This window comes from Saccostrea cucullata, unplaced genomic scaffold (genome assembly GCF_032062105.1).
Source record: "Saccostrea cucullata isolate Sc308-1 unplaced genomic scaffold, CSIRO_AGI_Scuc_v1 ctg10479, whole genome shotgun sequence".
NCBI classification, from domain to species: domain Eukaryota; kingdom Metazoa; phylum Mollusca; class Bivalvia; order Ostreida; family Ostreidae; genus Saccostrea; species Saccostrea cuccullata.
The window spans coordinates 802-22,106 of NW_026923708.1; the positions used below are offsets into that span (position 1 = coordinate 802).

Consider the following 21,305-nt stretch of genomic DNA (forward strand, 5'->3'; position numbering starts at 1 on the left):
GTATAGTTCTAAAGTATGGTGAAGGTTTAAGTTGACAACAGACACTCAGACAGACACACAGATATACAGTTATGGCAAAAGTTTGAACATTATAACTTGGTATACACACAGCCACTTCGAGGTATCAAGGGTAAAATTCACAGCACAGCGGGACTTCATTTTGACTTCGAGGGATCAAGGGTTTCGAGAGATCAGGAGTTCGAGAAATCAAGAGCAAATCTGCTTAGTTATATAGTGGAAAAAATCGGGACGAGAGACTCACTTCAAGCGATCAAGAACTTCCGAGAAATCGAAGTTCAAGCCATCAAGAGTTACCTGTATATACAGATATAAGAAGCATGTTATTATTTGCAATTTTGACCTAATGACAGCTATATCTGTTCAGTAAGACAATACCGTGTACATGTATGTAAGCAGTTTTATTGTGCATGATTATTTACTTATTTTCTTGATCTTCTCAACTTGAAGTGTTCTGTATTTTATTACCAAGTTTGTAATAAACATACCCTTTTCCACATCACATCCTGTATCAGACCTTCGACCAATATCAGCCCTAGGGCCTCTGTCCCTCTGGCTGATATTGGTGTCTCGGGCTAGGATGTGATATGGAAAAGAGTGTATTATTCGCTATACATTGACCTACTCAGGTCAATAATTGTGAAAAAACTGATAATTCAAGCTGATGATTCATTTGCATTTCTTGACATACTATCAATATTAATTCACTATATTAGGCTTTTCTTTTTTTACATCTTCATCTCAACAGGTTAGACATTAGTACAAAAAAAAATTCTTTTGAGCAGTAAACTATTTCAATAAACAATAAAACAAACCTAATCTCTTCAGAAAAGTGGACACACTTTCACCTACATTCACTTTTTTATGTATATTTTTCCTCCATATCATCGTCATGCATATGATTAAGGGTTATGCTATTCGCTACAATCTATTCCAACTGTTCTGATGAGGATATCCTTCATGAATAATCGGATAAGCTGAGATTGAAGACACTTTTTGTAAAAATATCGATGCTTTTATCAAAGTTTTGAACCAAAAATATTTAATTTATACCTTGCCATAAGTCGTAAGTTCCAAAAAACAAGAGTTGGCTATCCGAAAAGTCAGAAAACACATGTATTCAAACCGGATGTTCTACAGTCTAAATTTAACTACGAAACCATGCTCGGTGTAACTATTATCATCCGGATAATTTGAGCGGTGTTAAAATATATATTTTTTTTTATTCCGAAAAGTATTCATTTATATATAGAGAAAGAACATACATATGGAGCATACATTTTCAATTTCAATAAACATGATAAAAGGCGAAACGTTGCCATTTTACAACATACAGAATGCACATGCACGGTGCCTTTGGGGCCTCCATAATCTAAGTTAAGCTTTTTTTTCTCTCTCTCTCTCTCTCTCTTTCTCTCTGCAATATATACACTTAACAATTTAAAACTTAGGTATCCAACTTTTCAAAATGGCGTCAGAACAAAAGTTGCCTCCGATAGTGAAGATTTGTTGTTGCCAAATATTACAACTATTTACCGTAAAAAGTTAACAAAAATATACGTACACTAATCCTTCATCGTTGGCCATTGCATTTATCACAGTCTTAAAGACACTGGGTGGTGAAACCATCTTAACTTTTCACATTTAGTGATTTACCAGCTGTTTACACCTTCTTCTTCGTCCTTCTCGATCCTCCAAAAATGGCGCCTCGGGAAATTGACCAATGAAATAAAGCGCCTACAGAGCGATGCAGGATGGGAAATATAAACTGTTTACATTCACTATGATTAAGTGTGATTATGAGATCTTATATTAGAATTTAATTAAGTTTTCCCCTTTTCATGGAATAAAAGAGGGGCTCCTAAATATTTTTGCCGATATGATGTGTAGGCCCAGTATATTTAGAAAAAAAAGCGGTTAAATACATGAGGCAAGAGCAGAAAAAAAATGTTTCTTGCTTGACACCTCAACTTATTTGCCTTCGGGATATGGGTTTCGGGGCTTGGTTGTTGGTAGTGGCCGTCCTTGCTGAAAGTAACCCCCCCCCCCCCCCTCTCCCCGCTTCTTTTAACTGTTACATGTATGATTATGAATTTATAATGTCACACCAAAAGATGTTAAATTTTTAAAAGCACATTTTTTTTATTGTGAACTTTCCACAGGAATCCTAAAAGGCATGAAAATGAGCTACAATTATAATATGATTATCAAGAACAGTTTTTTTTATTTCAATAGTGATGATTGAAAAGTTCGGTGATTAATAATTCATTGCTAATAAATTGTTGTGATTTTTTTTAGGGGGGGGGGGTTAAATTACTAATTGAACTCCCTCCTTTTCGGGGTTTAATTAGATTTTGAGCCTGCTATCAATATTACTGGTGGACCTGCTAGACTTTTCTCTAATTGCTACATGTACATTGTACTTTAAACTCCTTGGCCTTTAGCTAAAAAAATTCCCACATCATTTTAACACGTAAAATTGTAAAATGAATCAGAATTTTGAAAACCTTTTTCTTATAGGAGAGTTATATCTCTAGGTGGAACAAAACTAACATCTTATCAAAGGCAGGAAAATATAACAGTATTTTAATTCAGTATTTTAGTCGTGATTGGTATAAGTGAAGTCATGGGAAAGATTATGTCGAAAGTCATCTATACTCGTTGATGTGCAGGGCTATACTTATGCATACAGCTTTATAGCTGGTCCCGCCCTGTATTTCTTTAAATGTTTTTTTTTTCGTTCTGGTAAAATCTGGTAAGGTATGCTAGTAAAAATAAAATCCCGGTTAGTTTATTACTCTAACGGAAATTACTTTCCTACAGGCCTGAAGATCGAGTCTATTAGTTAGGCAAGTTTTTTTTTTTTAAAGAGTAGCATGTCGGCGAATAAAAATAAAGTAGTGTACAACATAGATAAAGAAATGTTTGTTGAAGTATTGACAAACTTCATACCTTTATAGAATGAAATCAACAAAAACTGCACAAAAATACAATCGTGACTATTATACAATGAATTAATTATACAATTAATTCTTTTAATAGATTTCGTTAGCATGCACTGCTTTAAAAGCCATTGTTCTTAAGGAAAACAAAATCATGCAAAATATTATAGACTTTTCTTTATCTAGAGCAATGGCCTTTGGAGAAAAAAAAAATGGCTGAAAATTTTAAAGTTTGTTAAATATAATGTATGTGCATTTAGGACCCTACATTGTAATTTCATGCGAAAAGTGCAGGCGTTTACTACACGGGGATCTGCGTACATATTTAAACAAAAAAAAAGGAAAGAAAAAAACCGTTTTATGTGATGAATTATATTATAAACATTTATCTAATAAATGTCTTTGTAGTACGTTAAATTACAAATTTCACACAAAAACCCATCAACAATATTAAATACAGTTTTGATTTCACATTGATCTATTAACGTCATTCTGATTTAATATAATTATACACGACGAGAATTAAGATCTATTCAATACCTATAGAAAATTATCTAATTTCTAAAGAGGATAGTTTTACTTTAAATCAGTAATGAAAATTGAAATAAAAATTCTAAATAGTTTGTTCATTCATTGAAATTCTTAAATGTAGGTTATTTTATAAATATGTTCTCTTGTATAACTTTATTTATGGAATATACAATTTTTTAAATGATAAAAGAAACACGAATCATCATCTTAATTTAAAAGAATTTTCGGTCGGAGACTGTGTGTGTACATGCTCAACAACAGCCCATTGTTCCCTTTAGGTACAAAACCGTCTCAATTCACATAGAATATACAAAAAATACACAGTGACAGGTGTCTTCGCGGCACGTGTCTCCACCTGAAATGGCACGTGAGGACAGGTGTCCCTAATTACACAGGCCGACCATAGCGACTTTTTCAAAAGCGTTTTTTTTTTTGGGGGGGGGGGCTTCTCAAGGAAAAAATGAAAAGCAACCCACCCACCCCCAATAATAAAAATAATAATTTAATAAATTAAAAAAAAACTATATTCACTATTAATAGTAAAATATTAGTATGAAAATACTCAACCCCCAGCCAATTCGATGAATGATTCTTATCTTAATATATTAATTCATATTAAAACAAAATCTTTATCACTTTCTAAACTTGTATTTAAAAACTTGAAACACTAAAAATGTAATTTTGACAAACCAACTAAAGTATTTTTTTCCTGACAGATTACCCCGGTATATAAGAAATGCCAACCTCTGGTATCTAACACAAATGCCTGGTAAGGTACCTTGATGTCTTGTGAATACATGTAATTATGTAAAAATAATTCTTCAATGTCAATTGCAAAATATTGGAAAAAAATTTAATTATTTTATTAAGGAACGTCTCATCTGTCCTTAATCAGTAATCGTAACTTGACATATTTCTTTATTTACTTTTTAATCGACCTTTTTAGTAAACCTTTTCTGTAAATAATTTCATTAAATGTACCCTTCCTTAGCTCTTCCATTTTTTCAAAGGAACATTCATCATAGACAGCTTCAAGAAAGTGGGATCGGAAATGATTGATTTCTACATAACTGCATGCACTTACTTTTTTCTATTCCACTTCACGCATTCTATACGAGTTTACCAAAACTTAAGTGATAAATCAAATTCAAAATTAAATTAAAGTAAATAAAATTCAGTTAAATAAAATTAAATTAAAATTGAATTGCGTTCACGGTGCTGAAATATTAAATTAATCACACAGAAATACACATCTAGTTATTTTAACTGTTTGAAGTTAATTATTTTGATACAGCATGTAAACACTTTGAAATACTTCTATAATTGGTAAAAATATGGTAACATAATTAAATATTTAACTTTTTGTAAAATAAAAGGTAGGTGGGTTAGTATTGAGATATACTTTCAAAGTTTCCCTGCCTGGGAAACATGGGGAAAACTACACATTGGTTGCTTCCATGTCGGGAATCTGTATGGAAACCACTGAGGCATGTTTACATGGTTTCCTATCTTGGGAAACTTACGGGAAACCACAGGTTGGTTGTTTCCATATCGGGAATCTACATGGAAACCACCGGGGCATGTTTCCACGGTTTCCTATCTTGGGAAACTTACGGGAAACCACAGGTTGATTGTTTCCATGTCGGGAATCTATGTGGAAACCACCGGGGTATGTTTCCATGGTTTCCTATCTTGGGAAACTTACGGGAAACCACAGGTTGATTGTTTCCATGTCGGGAATCTATGTGGAAACCACTATGTGGTTTCCATAAAATGGAAACTATATGGAAACTACTGATGTCACGATTCCCATATGTTTCCATCGGGTTTCCAAATTTGGGAAACCTGGCTTTTCATCCTGTGCATTTATCCGGATGGAAAACGAAAGAAGAATGTGTACTGTGACATGACAACAGAGGGTGGAGGATGGACGGTGAGGGATTATGACAATATTTTTTTTTTAGATTTATGAATTCTATCATAATACAACGTAATCTTATAAATGTATTTACCCGGTATATTTCGTTGTTTTCATTCAAAGGTCATTCAAAAAAGACAGGACGGGAGTACAAATTTCTATAGAACCTGGAACGAATATAAAGCTGGCTTTGGGGATCCTAGCAAAAACTATTGGATAGGTAGGAAATCAAGTGAAAAAATGACAATTTTAATCACATTGAACTTTTTCTAAATTTTGTAAAATACAAAATATGGAGACAGTTATCAAACTCAAAAATCTATAACTTTTTCTAAATTTTGTAAAATACAAAATATGGAGACAGTTATCAAACTCAAAAATCTATCGAAACAATACGATAAGGAAACAGAGCAAATCAAGACCTGTTGAAAACCTCATAGTGGAGACCAGATGCCTGGAATGAGTGTGCGTCCCCTGGGTATGTATGTTTACTCGAGTACCTTCTTCAATCTGTTCAAAATCAAAATGGAACTTACGTGTTGTATGTCATTAATAGCAGATCTGTTCTTAAATCTTCATATCGACAATATTTTATTAATTAACAACATCATTTACAATCTTTTATTAAGCACACTGCACATTTTTTTGGATCTGTTTCGTATTTGGATATTTATGGAGAATGAAATTGATGGACAAATAAAAGGACGAGAATATCCCATTCATTGTAATTTCTACTGTTGACAAAAAGGCCTTCTTTGTAAACAATATCCATTTTTGGGTCGAATTTTTATTTAAGTATTTTTTTTTTAATTTTTGCAATTTTTCAACGATTTACCCGTTTATTCGTTCATGATAGGAAACTTATAAAAGCTTTGACAAGATGTTTACTCTTATATGGCACCTGATTCAGCTTCCGTTTTCAGGGGACCTTTTTGATTCTGCTTACAATTTGTATTGTTTCGGTTGATCCCTGATCAAGATCCTGGTTCATTATCTTTACGTTTCATTTCATATGACTTATAATAATATATTATTTCTTAACTTTTCTTCTCAGGAAACGATGCTTTACATTTACTCACAAAGAATAGAAAACATGAACTTCGTTTGGATCTTCAGAGATTTAATGGACAGAAAGGGTACGCCAAGTACTCCAGTTTTGCTGTTGGTGACGAAGGAAGTAAATACAAACTCAGTGTGTCTGGGCACAGTGGCATAGGTAATGTGTTTTTCTAATATTTTCTTTTTTATCCCTTACTTTCAAGGACCCTTTTATTAAGATACTGCTTCTCCTTCTAGACCGTTCCAGATAGCTCAGTAGACAAATCGCTCACTCCGTGATCTTAAGGTCCTGAGTTCGAATATCGACCGCGACTGACCAACATCAATAACAAGAGGCCAATGGTCCTTATAGGTCACCTGAGTATCATATAACAACTTTCTAACAATTGAATTTGGTTTGGCACCCCACTCCAAAGGAACCACTGACCCTGTGGCCACTTATTTCAAAATGTTGGAAATTTTATCGTAAATTTTATTTCATCACAAATGGTTGATTAATACCAAAGAGCAGATTTCAAAGCACTAATATATTTACAGAATATGTAACCCCCCCCCCCCATTACCCTTGACCCAGGGGGCATGAAATAAACCATTTTGCTACGTGCACCGTTTTCGTCCGTCGTCATGTGTTAACATTTGAACATTTTCAGCTTCTTCTCTGAAACCACTGAACCAATTTCAACCAATTTTGGCATATAGCATCTATCGGTAAAGGAGAACAAAAATTTTGAATTTTATGGTCCCTGCCCCCCAGGGGCCTGGGGATGGGACCAAAACCACTAAAATTAGTGCAATCTTCTTCCGTACTCCTGGACATCAAGCAGTCAAACAGTTGACATGATTGTTATCAGCATTGAGTCTTCTACCGAAATTGTGAAATGCATGGCCCCAGGGTCAGGGGTTCTAGAGCTAGGGTGGGGCTATATTGATTATATATTGAAATGCATTATTTCTTTGAAAATCTTCTTCCCTGCTCCTGGGTATCAAGTAAACTAACTAAGTACATAGTTATAATGAGCAAGAATGACTCTACCAAATTGTGAAATTCATGGCCCCAGGGTCAGGGGTTCTTGTGTTAGGACGGGGCTCTATTGATTATATAGTGAAAATGCATTAATTCTTTGAAAATACAGCATACTTTTCTGCGTCTTTTTTCCCTTTTAAATTCATTTATTCAATAACGTACAATATAAAAGTGAGGCAAAACTTTCGCAGAAGCCCTCTGGTAATACCCCAGCAGGGGTGCTAGGAGCTCCCTGGATCGGTATAATATTATATATCTCCAATATTTGAACACAGAATTTTTTCACATTATACCTCTCTGCTTCTTGGTTTTAAAGAAACTAACTAAGTACATTGTTATAATGAGCAAGAGTGTCTCTACCAAAATTTTGAAATTCATGGCCCCAGGGTCAGGGGTTCTGGTGTTAGGGTGATTTATTTATATACATGTATAGTGAAAATGCATTGATTCTTTGAAAATCTTCTCTGCTCCTGAGTATTAAATAAACCAAATAAGTACATAGTTATGATAAGCAGGAGTGCCTCTTCTGAAATTGTGAATTTTAGGACTCAAGGATCAGGGTTTCTGGTTTTAGTGGTTTTAGGGTAGGGCTCTATTGATTACATAGTGAAAAATGCACTAATTCTTTAAAAATCATTTTCTGTGCTCCTACTTATTAAGTATTCTAACTAAGAACATAACTATCATGAACAAGAATGCTTCTACCAAAATTGTGAAGTTCATTGCCCCAGGGTCAGGGGTTCTGGTGTTAGAGGGGGGCTCTGTAATGATTATATAGTGAAAATACATTTAGTCTTTGAAAATCTTCTTCTCTTCGCCTGGGTAATAAGCAAATAAACTACCTATATAGTTATGATGTGCAAGGGCTCTTTTTCCATGATTACGCATTTCAAGGCCCCTGGGTCAGGGATACAAAGGAGGGGGCGGGGGGAGGGGGCTCTACTTATATACTGAAAATGAATTGTTTGAAATCTGCTCCTTGGTATCCATCAATTGTTTTTGATAAGCAAGTGTGCCTTTTCATAAATTGTGCAATGTGTGGACCTAGGGTCAGGGGTTCATGTGTGGTAGGGACACTACTGATTATTGCTTAATAATACTGATAAGTTGATATGCATTTTTTGTTTCATACATATTAGTTTTAAAAATTGATTTTTTTTTGTGTATATCTTGATATGGAGATCTTCTAAAGGAGATCGAAATTGTCTAAAAATGGCAACGACCACTCAGCCCCTTTAAGTAACCAAACTAAGCAATTACTAAGTTAATAGTTGATAAGCAATGGTGCCAGCCTCTTTCAAAATTATGACATAGCATCTACCTTAAAACATGAACCAAATTTAACCTTTTGAAAGTTGTTGCATGATTCTCAGGTGACCTATAAGGCCCATGGGCCTCTTGTTTTCATCATAAATATTTATACCTAGATCATTGACATAAAACCCTGAAGCAAAGAAAAAGATTTTCAAATATTTTATGTATTTTACTATATAATCAAAAGGGCCCCCTATACGAAATAGGAAAAAGCTCTGACACAGGGGCCATGTAATTCACAGATTCGGTTGAGACACTCTTGCTCATAAAAACTTTAGATTAAAGCTTAGTTCATTTAATACCCATGAGCAGAGAAGAAGTTTTTCAAAGAATTAATGCATCTTCAGTATATAATCAATAGAACCGCCCTAACACCAGAACCCCCAACCTTGGGACCACAAAATTCACAATTTTAAAAGAGGCATTCTTGCTCATCATAACAATGTACTTTTTTAGTCTTTTAATACCCAGGAGCAGAGAAGAGGATTTTCGAAACCCTGTCCTAGCACTAGAACTCCTGACTCTGGGACCTTGAATTTCACAATTTTGGTAGAAAATCCAATGCTCATTACACTCATACCAACAGTTTGACTGCTTGATGTCCAGGAGTAAAGAAGAAGATTTTTAAAGATTTCATTAATTTTAGTGGTTTTGGTCCCACCCCTCAGGCTCCAGAGCGGCGGGGACCATCAAGTTCACAATATTCGTTCCCCTTTATCCTTAGATGTTGGTTGAAATTGGTTGAGTACTAGTAGTTCAAGAGAAGAAGCTAAAAAAAATTTACGACCGACGTACAACGTACGACGTCGGACGAAAACAGATAGCAATAGGTCACTTGAGTTTATTCACGTGATCTAAACATAGATAGATAGCAACTGGCCTGGGAGCCACAAAAACTAAGACGAGCTCACTTTTGATCCCAGTCTCACTTTTCCACTATATATTCCTTTGGTTAAAGTGAGACTGAGATCAAAAGTGAGCTCGTCTAAGTTTTATGACCCCATGCCTGTTCTTTGCCATACACGCGGTACTTTAAAGTAAAAATTGCAGGTCCTTCGAATTAGACCTCTAAAACCGAGGTCCCTTTTCAGGGCAGGTGATAACAGTATGAATTCCCTCACTGCTCATTGGCCCTGAATAATAAGTAAATGGCAAATTGAAAGCCCTTCAATGGTATACTAGTATTTCGGACTCTTTATATGAGAGAAAATTCTCGTATGGGACCTAAACAACATCCCAGATAGCAGAATGTTATTGGACGACCTTTGTTGGGCCAATAATGCTCCTTATGTTGGGCCACCGTTTGCATTCAACATTGGGCTATCGGTAATTTGCTCATCGGCCCTTAATCAAACCAACTTGTTGGCTTATTGTTGGGCCAATGTAACAGTTAATATTGGGCCAGTGTGGGCCAATGTATTATTTCAATATTGGGCAAACGTCATTTTAGGCCAACGGTAATTTGCTCATCGGCCCTTAATCAAACCAACTTGTTGGCTTATTGTTGGGCCAATGTAACTGTTAATATTGGGCCAGTGTTGGGCCAATGTATTTTTTCAATGTTGGGCAAACGTCATTTTTGTACAGTTGGGCCATTGTAAGCAATGAATGTTGGGCCAACGGTAGTTTGCTCATCGGCCCTCAATCAGACCAATTTGTTGGCTTATTGTTGGGCCAATGTAACTGTTAATATTTGGCCACTGTTGGGCCAATGTATTTTTTCGATGTTGGGCAAACGTCATTTTTGTACAGTTGGGCCATTGTAAGCAATGAATGTTGGACAAACGGTAATTTGCTCATCGGCCCTCAATCAGACCAACTTGTTGGCTTATTGTTGGACCAACGAACGGATATTATTGAGCCATTGTTGTGCCACTTATTCTTTCAATATTAGGAAAACATCATTTTTGGGCCAACGTTTGTTTGTATCTGATTGGCTCTCCATCATGACAACTCATTTGCTTTTTACTGGTTGGCCATTTGTCCTCAAAATTCACAAACAAATATATTAGTATATACAATAAGGTTATACAAGTTTTGTAGTACAGTTTAATTGTAAAAGCCCTTTAATACTATCTATATATGCTATATATGCTAGATTAATAGTTTAATACATATTCTCAATATCTCATAGAATTGCCATCAACAAGTATTGCATTGTAAGTAGCTCTACATTAATTAAAAAACTGACGAAAAAGAAATCAAAATATAAAATTGAATTATAACATACTATAATTTTATTGCTCATTGCATGAAGGAAACATTAATAAAGAACTAAAAGTTGATGCTCACTTCAAGCGATACATGTAGGGTTACATGACTGTATACTCCCTCTCTGATATAAAGTTATGCACAAGTTCAGTAAATTACAGGTATCAATAAGCACGTCTTATAAATAAACAAAGCCCTCCTGTTCTTAAAAAAATACTAATATGAGTCCCGTTATTTTGTTTACTTACAATATTAATGTTTACTTTACTTCTGGCATCTGCATCGTGTTTGTAACCGATAAACAGACACAGAAAAGGGTAGAACTACAGGTATGTCACACTATATTACAGAAAAAAGTTAGGCACTGCCACTTTCCATCTGATCCCTCTCCTAAGTCTCCTCTTCTCTCTCCCAAGTCTCCTCCTTCCACTTCTTTTCTTCTCTGTCCGTTTCTTCCTCCCCCATCCCTGTCCTTGGCATACCTTAGCTATTCTTTGATTGTGTTCTCAATGTCTCTTTAGAATCTCCAGTAGCACTAAAATTGAAGTATTTGGTACTTAATACATTTGTTACTTTTTTCAGTAAAGAGTAAACATACGATTAAATTTAAAAGTATATCACTATATGTTTAAGCTGTTAATCAAGGAATAATTGTGTTTTTTGTTTCATGGTGTGATTAAGTGATAAGCTTACATTTCTACGCTTAATCATCATCATTACAACGATTTTGATTTTAATGTTGCCCAATATAAAATACATGTATAGAAAATTTGTACACTGAACAAATTTTAAATGAAAGAACCCAATTTATGTTTAGTACTGAATATTTTTTTTAACTTCAAAAAGTTCAACATTTTCAAAATGTTTGATCATGCACTCGACGTTGAGTGTATATAAGTAAATTAAGTGGTAGACTTCGAAAATGTATTCTACTAGACACAAATTTCAATCTGAATAAGGGGCAAATTATTTATTGTTTTAACTGTATCAAAACACATTTGTTATTTTATACTTTCATTTATTTTTCTTGTATAACAACAAAAAAATTAATCACTGATAATTTATTTTGTTTTGATAAATTATAAGAAGTTTAAATTTATTTTAGCTAGCTTGTATTTTCAAGTAGGATTGGTTGTAGATTTATTTCTGATTGTAGAGACGATCAGATTTGTTAATATACAGATTTGTTACAATTAAATGTTTATACACATTGGCCCAATGTTGGTCCAATATATCGGGTCAACATTGGGCCAAGGAGCAAAATGACACTGGGTCAACGTCATTTGCCAACATCTGCCCATTATTCTTGTTGACGTTTCGCCAACAATTTCGCATTCATTAGGCCAATATCTGTAGAAATAACACTCAAATGGACCAAAATATCGGGCCAACATTGGTCCGATGAGCAAACTTAAACTGGGTCAATGTCATTTGCCAACATTGGCCCAATGTAACCGATGACATTGGCCCGACGTTGGCCCAATGTTAGCATGCTATCTGGGACAGTGTTGACCCAATAGCACCTGGCCTCTGCACTTCCCCGTGTCTGATTTACACAGATTTGTACACGATATCGTTTAATCTATGAATGTTAATTAAGCTGTGTCGAAGCAAACATATTATAAATACATGTACTTACAAAGTGGATGTAGATATGCAAAGTATTAGTCTCATTACGCTCGCTCGTGTCAGATTAAAAATGGCGCGGATATTACAAGTAGCCCGGTTGTTGTCTACCCATGATGCTCAGTCAGAATCATGGTATATTGGGCCATTGTAGGGCCGATGCCAATCCCCAAACAAATATTTTCTCTCATGATAATAGTTTTATGATATATATAATGCCAACGGTTAGCCCAACATTAGCGCACCATTATACATAACCAGCTTTCAATATTCCATGTTGGGCCATCTTTGGCCCAATCAAGGTAACCCAACATATATAATAGAACCATAATGTAAGATTGGGCCAACGATGTTCTGCTATCTGGGTTATTACAAATAAATATATAAGCATAAACACAATTCAAAAAATAGAATAAAACACTTTTGGTGCTGTGATCACTTAAGTGTAAAGTTAAAATGTTGAAAATATCATATCTAGACAAAAGCAGTCATCCAATGATAATCATGGACATAGAAAGTCCTCTTAATTATTTCAGAATGTGCCAACGTTGTCCCAACGTTAAGCTCAGCAGCTAATTATAAAATTGATACCATCAATTAGTTGGCAGTATAATAATTGGGCCAACGTTGGCCCAATATAAATATCCCATTTTTGAAACATCTACACAAAATAACACTTGTGTGTATTACAATCATTGTGCCAACGTTGGGCCAACATATTACTACCAACTTGTTAGGACACGTTCTTTTAGGGTGTATTACAAACAATGGGACAACGTTGGGCCAACATACTACTTCAACTAGATAAGGCACTTTCTTTATGGGTGTATTACAAACATTGTACCAACGTTGGGCCAACATACTACTACCAACTTGATAGGACACGTTTTTTAAGGGTGTATTACAAACAATGGGCCAACGTTGGACCAACATAATACTACCAACTTAATAAGACACATTTTTAGGGTGTATTAGAAACACCGGGCCAACGTTGGGGAAACATTCTACTTCCAACTTGATAAGGCACTTTCTTTAAGATTATATTACACACATTGTGCCAACGTTGGACCAACATACTACTATCAACTTGAAAGACACTTTCTTTAAGGGTGTATTACTAACAATGGGCCAACGTTGGGCCAACATAATACTACCAACTTGATAAGACACATTCTTCAAGGGTGTATTAGAAACATCGGGCCAACGTTGGACCAACATACTACTACCAACTTGTAAATATACTATCTTTAAGGGTGTATTATAAACATTGGTCCAATGTTGGGCCAACACCAGGATCCTTCCTTCCTTGGAAAGTAAAGTGAATGGAGGTTGCTTACGTAGGACCAACGTTGGGCCAATAAAGGAATTCAGTCATGGTCGGGAAGGTTGACTTGGTTACATTGGTCCAACGTTGGCCCAATGTTGTTTCCCCAACGCCAACCATACAACCTTTAACAAATGTTGGCCCAACATAGTCATGCTATCTGGGATACAACCAACAACCAGTTTCTTTCTATGGTAAACACTCTGTTACCAAGATCGAACTCTGGTTTCGATTTTCCAGTTAGATACCTCTATTCTTTTTAAATGATTTTTTAAATAAAATTTACTTCCAGGTGACAGTCTTATTCAGCACAATAGAATGAAATTTACCACAAAAGATCAAGACAATGATCGTAACAGTTCTAATTGTGCAGTTATCTATAAAGGAGGGTGGTGGTATAACAACTGTTATCATTCCAATATATTTACATTTGCAAATGTTTTCCTTTACATAACACTACTGAAGGCAAGCGTTTTTATAACTGTGTAAATACAGGTTTGGGGTCAAGAGGTCATAGATGTGCGTTTGGATAAACGTTCCACGTAATTTCTCTGTGACGTCATAAAGGGTAGACGCGCGTTTAGTGGATTACATACATGCCGTTGGGTTTGAAAAATTAACGAATTTCACACGTTAAAAGTAACAATCAGGCAAATATAAAGTATGAATAAGTCACAAATGTAAATATAAGTAATAAGGTATCATTTTTTGAGTTTTATTGAGATGTAAAACGGGTTGACACATGATCAAATCTTCCATAAAGCCCTTCGGGCTTTATGGGATTTGATCACGTGACCAACCCGTTTTACATCTCAATAAAACTCAAAAAATGATACCTTATTTCTTAATTGAACGGACTGTTTGCTCAGTCGGCAATAAAAGATGACAGATACAACAGATGGCATAGTTGGTTTAACGAAGCATTGAAGAGATCAACAATGATGATTAGACCATCAGAATAGAGAAAACTTTTAAGTGCATTTTTTCATTCAAAAAGCATTTAACAAATAAAAATACTTATAAAGCTAAGCATAACTGTTTTGAAATTTTTCAAGATACTTATATTTATTAACATTATCAGATGTGGAAGTAGGATATATAGTTTCCCTTTACAAAACATGGTTTATATTTTCAAATTTGAAAACATACTCCCGATAACATTAATCATTGATCATTCTAAATGTATTAAATACTTCAATAATGCTGATAATAAGAATTTTGAAGAAATATATAGTTTGTTAATAAATCATTTTAAGAAAGATGACATCAATAGTTAATGTAGTAAAAATCTACTTTGCTTTTATCCACAGGGGTGGAAAATTGCTCCATATTTTTTGCAGATTTATTTTTGTTTTCATATTAAGCAAAATATATCAAAATTTTTTTGTGGCCTTAAATTCGACATAAAACTATATCAACGACATATCATTACTTAAAAATAGGTAATTCCATTCATACATTTATGTTGACTTGATATACCCTTATGAGCTTGAAATAAAAGATATAGAGGATATTCAATGTTTCATTGTTGAATATGGAATTTATTTAACGAGTGGGACAGGATTTTTGATATTTTCACGAGTGCGAAGCACAAGTGAAAATGTCAAAAAATCCTGTCTCACGAGTGAAATAAATTCCATATTCAACTACAAAATATTGAATTTTCTATTTCTCACATTTTTAAAAAAAAAATCTTTGATTTTTCTTTTGCACTTTTCTTTTTGTTATAGTCACACTCGGATTTCCTCGGATGACTCGTACCTCGCACATAACCTCGGACGTCAACGGTGATCTACCATCTTGCCGATTTAGTCATGTGATCTTATTTGAATTTCTTTCAAATGCCATACATTTGAAATCGGAGTTATTTTGTGGTACGCTCGACAGTTTTTTCTTGCTTTCAAAGCCTATTAACATGAGGATGTAACCTAAACCTGTTTACGGTAAAGAATTGCACAAATTAATAAACATTTTCGAAGAACGTTATGCAGAGCGAAATACGAAATGAGTGATAAGGCAGTTTCCGGCGGAGAAATGTAAGGATCTGATGCGTATTCATCCACCAATCACATCCGAGGTTTGAATGGAGCGTAGCGGAGTCAGCCGAGGATTGCCGATTGTTATAGTCATAGACTACATGACGTCATAGTTGAGCGGTTGAGACGTCATAGATAAGTGAGGTGAAAACACTGTAAACATGAATTTGACAACGTATTTTTGGTTATTTTGACAGTTTTATTCGCTGTCAGAATGGTTTATTTATTTCCATCTATCTTATATTAGGTCAAGGAAGATTTTTTTTACAGCAACCTTCGTTAAGGGAAGGGAATTCGAGAGTTTTCCAGCACTTCTGATATTCGTCACCCTGTGACAGCATATCATTTTGATATCCTTTCACACTGTGACAGGATATTGTTTTTATTCAATGAATAAATTACAGTATTTCACGAGTAAAAATGTAATAAAGCATGGTATCTGACACACCTATTACATGTATGTTTTTATACATAGATTGATCATTTAAAAAACGTTCAAAAATGGTAATCTAACCACAAGATTTATGCTAAACATGATAATTTCAAGTTCTTAACCGCCTATTTTTATATAGGAATACATATTTTCTTTCCACAAGATCATGGTTGATTTCCTAATAATGCATCCCAGATAGCAGGATGTTATTGGACCTTTGTTGGGCCAACAACGCTCCTTATGTTGGGCCACTGTTTGATTTCAACATTGGGCCATCGGTAATTTGCTCATCGGCCCTTAATCAAACCAACTTGTTGACTTAATGTTGGGCCAATGTAACAGTTAACATTGGGCCATTGTTGGGCCAATGTATTATTTCAATATTGGGCAAACGTCATTTTTGTACAATTGGGCCATTGTAAGCAACTAATGTTGGGCCAACGGTAATTTGCTCATCGGCCCTTAATCAACCCAACTTGTTGGCTTATTGTTTGGCCAATGTAACAGTTAATATTGGGCCACTGTTGGGCCAATGTATTTTTTCAATGTTGGGTAAACGTCATTTTTGTACAGTTGGGCCATTGTAAGCAATGAATGTTGGGGCCAACGGTAATATTAGGCCCTTAATCAGACCAACTTGTTGGCTTTTGTTGGACCAACAACGGATATCATTGAGCCATTGTTGGGCCACTTATTATCTCAATATTAGGAAAACATCATTTTTCAACGTTGGTTTGTATCATTGGCTCTCCATCATGACAACTCATTTGCTCTTCACTGGTTGGCCATTTGTCCTCAAAATTGACAAACAAATATATATAATAAGGTTATACTAGTTTTGTAGTACAGTTTAATGGTAAAAGCCCTTTAATACTATCTTGTATGCTATATATGCTAGATTGATAGTGTAATACATATTCTCAATATCTCATAGAATTGTCATCAACAAGTATTGCATTGTAAGTAGCTCTACATTAATTAAAAAAGCTGAGGAAAAAGAAATCAAAATATAAAATTAAGTTATAACATACTATAATTTTATTGCTCAGTGCATGAAGAAAACATTAATAAAGAATTAAAAGTCGATGCTCACTTCAAGCGATACATGTAGGGTTACATGACTGTATACTCCCTCTCTGATGTAAATTATGCACAAGTTCAGTAAATTACAGGTATCAATAAGCACGTCTAAGAAATAAACAAAGCCCTCCTGTTCTTAAAATAATACTAAAATGAATCCCGTCATTTTGTTTACTAACACAAAAAATGTTTCTGGCATCTGCATCGTGTTTATAACCGACAAACAGACACAAAAAAGGGTAGAACTACAGGTTTGTCACACTATATTACAGAAAAAAGTTAGGCACTGCCACTTTCCATCTGATCCCTCTCCTAATTCTCCATTTCCTCTCTCCCGAGTCTCCTCCTCCCCCTTCTTTTCTTCTCTGTCCGTTTCTTGCTCCCCATTCCTGTCCTTGGCATAACTTAGCCATTCTTTGATTGTGTTCTCCATGTCTTTTTAGAATCTCCAGTAGCACTAAAATTGTAATATTTGGTACTTAATACATTTGTTACTTTTCTCAGTAAAGAGTAAACATATGATTAAATTTACAAGTATATCACTATATGTTTAAGCTGTCAATTAAGGAACAACCGTCTTTTTTGTTTCATGGTGTGATTTAGTGATTAGCTTGCGTTATGAAGGCATTTATGCATGATATTTATACGCTTGATAATCATCATCACAACAATTTTGATTCAATGTTGCCCCATATAAAATACATGTATTGAAAATTTGTCGTTACAATGAACAAATTTTAAATGAAAGAACCCAATTTATTTTTAGTACTGAACAAATTTTGTTTTAACTTCAGCAAGTTCATCATTTTAAAAATGTTTGATCATGTACTCGACGTTAAGTGTATATAAGTAAATTAACTTAGACTTCGGAAATGTATTCTACTATAGACACAAAAGGAGCAAATTATTTATTGTTTTAACTGTATCAAAACACATTTTTATACTTTCATTTATTTTTCTTGTATAGAAACAAAAAATTTAATCACTGATAATTTATTTTGTTTTGATAAATTATAAGAATTTTAAATTTATTTTAGCTAGCTTGATTTTTCAAGAAGGATTGGTTGTAGATTTATTTCTGATTGTAGAGACGATCAGATTTGTAAATATATACAGATTTGTAAAAATTAAATGTTTATACACATTGGCCCAGTGTTGGTCCAATATATCGGGCTAACATTGGGCAAAGGAGCAAAATGACACTGGGCTAACCTCATTTGCCAACATCGGCCCAATGTTCTTGTTGACGTTTCGCCAACAATGTCGCATTCATTGGGCCAATGTTGGCGCAACGTTAGGCCAATATCTGTAGAAATAACACTCTACATTGGGCCAACGTTGACCCAACATATCGGGCCAACATTGGGCCGATGAGCAAACTTAAATTGGGTCAATGCCATTTTCAAACATTGGCCCGATGTAACCGATTACATTGGCCCAACGTTGGCCCAATGTTAGCATGCTATCTGTACAGTGTTGACCCAACAGCACCTGGCCTCTGCACTTCCCCGTGTCTGATTTACACAGATTTGTATATGATATGTTTAAAAACTAAACGTTAATTCAGCTATGCCGAGGCAAACATATTATTAATACTTACAAAGTGGATGCAGATATGCAAGGTATCAGTCTCATTACGCTCGCTGTGTCAGATTAAAAATGGCGCGGATATTACAAGTAGCCCGGTTGTTATCTACCCATGATCCTCAGTCAGATTCATGGTATATTGGACCAACGTAGGGCCGATGCCAATCCCCAAACAAATATTTTCTCTCATGATTATAGTTTTATGATATAATGCCAACAGTTAGCCCAACATTAGCGCACTATTATACATAACCAGCTATCAATATTCCATGTTGGGCCATTGTTGGCCCAATCAAGGTAACTCAACATAGATAATAGAACCATAATGTAAGATTGGGCCAACGGTGTTCCGCTATCTGGGTTATTACAAATAAATAAGCATATACACAATTCAAAAAATAGAATAAAACACTCTTTGGTGCTTGATCACTTAAGTGCAAAGTTAAAATGTTGAAAATATCATATCTAAACAAAAGCAGTCAACCAATGATAAGCATAGACATAGAAAGTCCTTTTAATTATTTCAGAATGTGCCAACCTTGTCCCAACCTAAAGCTCAGCAGCTAATTATAAAATTAACACCATCAATTAGTTGGAAGTATAATAATTGGGCCAACGTTGGCCCAATATAAATATCCCATCTTTGAAAGACCTAAACAAAATAACACTTGTGTGTATTACAAACATTGTGCCAACGTTGGGCCAACATACTACTACCAACTTGATAGGACACGTTCTTTAAGGGTGTATTACAAACAATTGGCCAACGTTGGGCCTACATACTACTACCAACATAATAAGGCACTTTCTTTAAGGATGTATTACAAACATTGTGCCAACGTTGGGCCAACATACTACTACCAACTTGATAGGACACGTTCTTTAAGGGTGTATTACAAACAATGGTCCAACGTTGGGCCAACATAATACTACCAACTTGATAAGGCACTTTCTTTAAGGATGTATTACAAACATTGTGCCAACGTTGGGCCAACATACTACTACAAATTTGATAAGGCACTTTCTTTAAGGGTGTATTACAAACAATGGGCCAAAGTTGGGCCAACATACTACTACCAACTTGTAAATACACTTTCTTTAAGGGTGTATTATAAACATTGGTCCAACGTTGGGCCAACGCCATGGTCCTTCCTTATTTGGAAACTAAAGTGAATGGAAGTTGCTTACGTTGGACCAAGGTTGGGCCAACATAGGAATTCCGTCATGGCCGAGAAGGTTGGCTTGGTAACATTGGTCCAACGTTGGCCCAACGTTGTTCCCCCAACGCCAACCATACAACCTTTAACAAATGTTGGCCCAACATAGTCATGCTATCTGGGATGCTAGTGTTAAGATCAGACGACACGTTCCTAAAAAATATATAACTTTTCCAAAACATTTGTCATTAAAGTCTAGGTTTCACCGTTCACGGTAGCTCAGTCGGTAGAGCGCTCGCTCCGTGATCGGGAGGTCGTGATTTCGTATTTCGGCCGCGACTGACCTAGTCTTTAAAATGGGTAGCAACTGTTCCTTCGCCATGCGCTCGGCACTTTGAAATGAAAGTTGCGGGTCCTTCGAAAAACCGAGGCCCCGTGTCAGCGGCAGGCGTTGGCACAATAAAGATCCCTTACAACGGCCCTGAGTGCCGAGTAAAGGTCAAAATTTGAAGCCCTTCACCGGCATACGGTGACGTCTCCATATGAGTGAAAAATTCTCGAGAGGGACGTTAAACAATATCCAATCAATCAATCAATCAATCAATCTTTAACGTTTCCTCACAAAATTAGGGTACCTTACCAAGTATTTGGACAAGATACCACAGGTAATATTTCTTATATATAACTCTTATATTACCCTCTTTGGTAATCTTCTGAATGGCCTACATCACAATTTTTGGTGTACTTATATTTAAAAACATTTTAAAACGATATAGAAATCAGAAGAGAATGACAAATTTGAATGTTTTTGATATAATACAAAGAGATACAAAACATAAATTTGAGGAACGTGTCGTCTGACCTTAAAAAAGTTGCTGAAAAAGGAAAGCAACAGTCTCCATTGATAAATATTCATTATGCAAATGTTTGATCGATACAATGACTTTCTGATATAATCATTATGCAAGTGTTTGGCCTTATAGGAAATTGCCTCCTATCATTGTGTCAAATCCTGACTTGACATTTTTCATACTGTTTAATTGTC

At 35.1% G+C, this 21,305-nt stretch overlaps 1 protein-coding gene and 1 long non-coding RNA gene across 2 annotated transcripts; one reads left to right on the forward strand and one right to left on the reverse strand.

The window, feature by feature from the left end:
- The first annotated feature begins 5,361 nt into the window (after positions 1–5,361).
- On the forward strand, positions 5,362–14,812 carry LOC134264714 (ficolin-1-like). The gene is made up of 4 exons (XM_062746979.1): positions 5,362–5,424; positions 5,533–5,629; positions 6,464–6,625; positions 14,260–14,812. The coding sequence occupies exons 1-4, from the start codon at positions 5,398–5,400 to the stop codon at positions 14,454–14,456; spliced, it is 483 nt and encodes a 160-aa protein (XP_062602963.1). The 5' UTR covers positions 5,362–5,397; the 3' UTR covers positions 14,457–14,812.
- LOC134264715 (uncharacterized) lies at positions 10,840–18,095 on the reverse strand. Its single transcript, XR_009991598.1, has 2 exons — positions 17,623–18,095; positions 10,840–11,216 (listed from the first exon to the last, which is right to left on the reverse strand). It is a non-coding gene; the product is annotated as an uncharacterized LOC134264715 (long non-coding RNA).
- Positions 18,096–21,305: the final 3,210 nt, after the last annotated feature.

What these genes read in the sequence shown, in the direction of transcription:
- LOC134264714 (XM_062746979.1), top strand. Translation starts at nt 5,398, where the DNA reads ATGACAACAGAGGGTGGAGGATGGACG. An exon ending in CAGAGGGTGGAGGATGGACG is followed by an intron (nt 5,425 to 5,532) that starts GTGAGGGATTAT and finishes TTTCATTCAAAG; the next exon opens with GTCATTCAAAAAAGACAGGA. An exon ending in GTCTGGGCACAGTGGCATAG is followed by an intron (nt 6,626 to 14,259) that starts GTAATGTGTTTT and finishes ATTTACTTCCAG; the next exon opens with GTGACAGTCTTATTCAGCAC.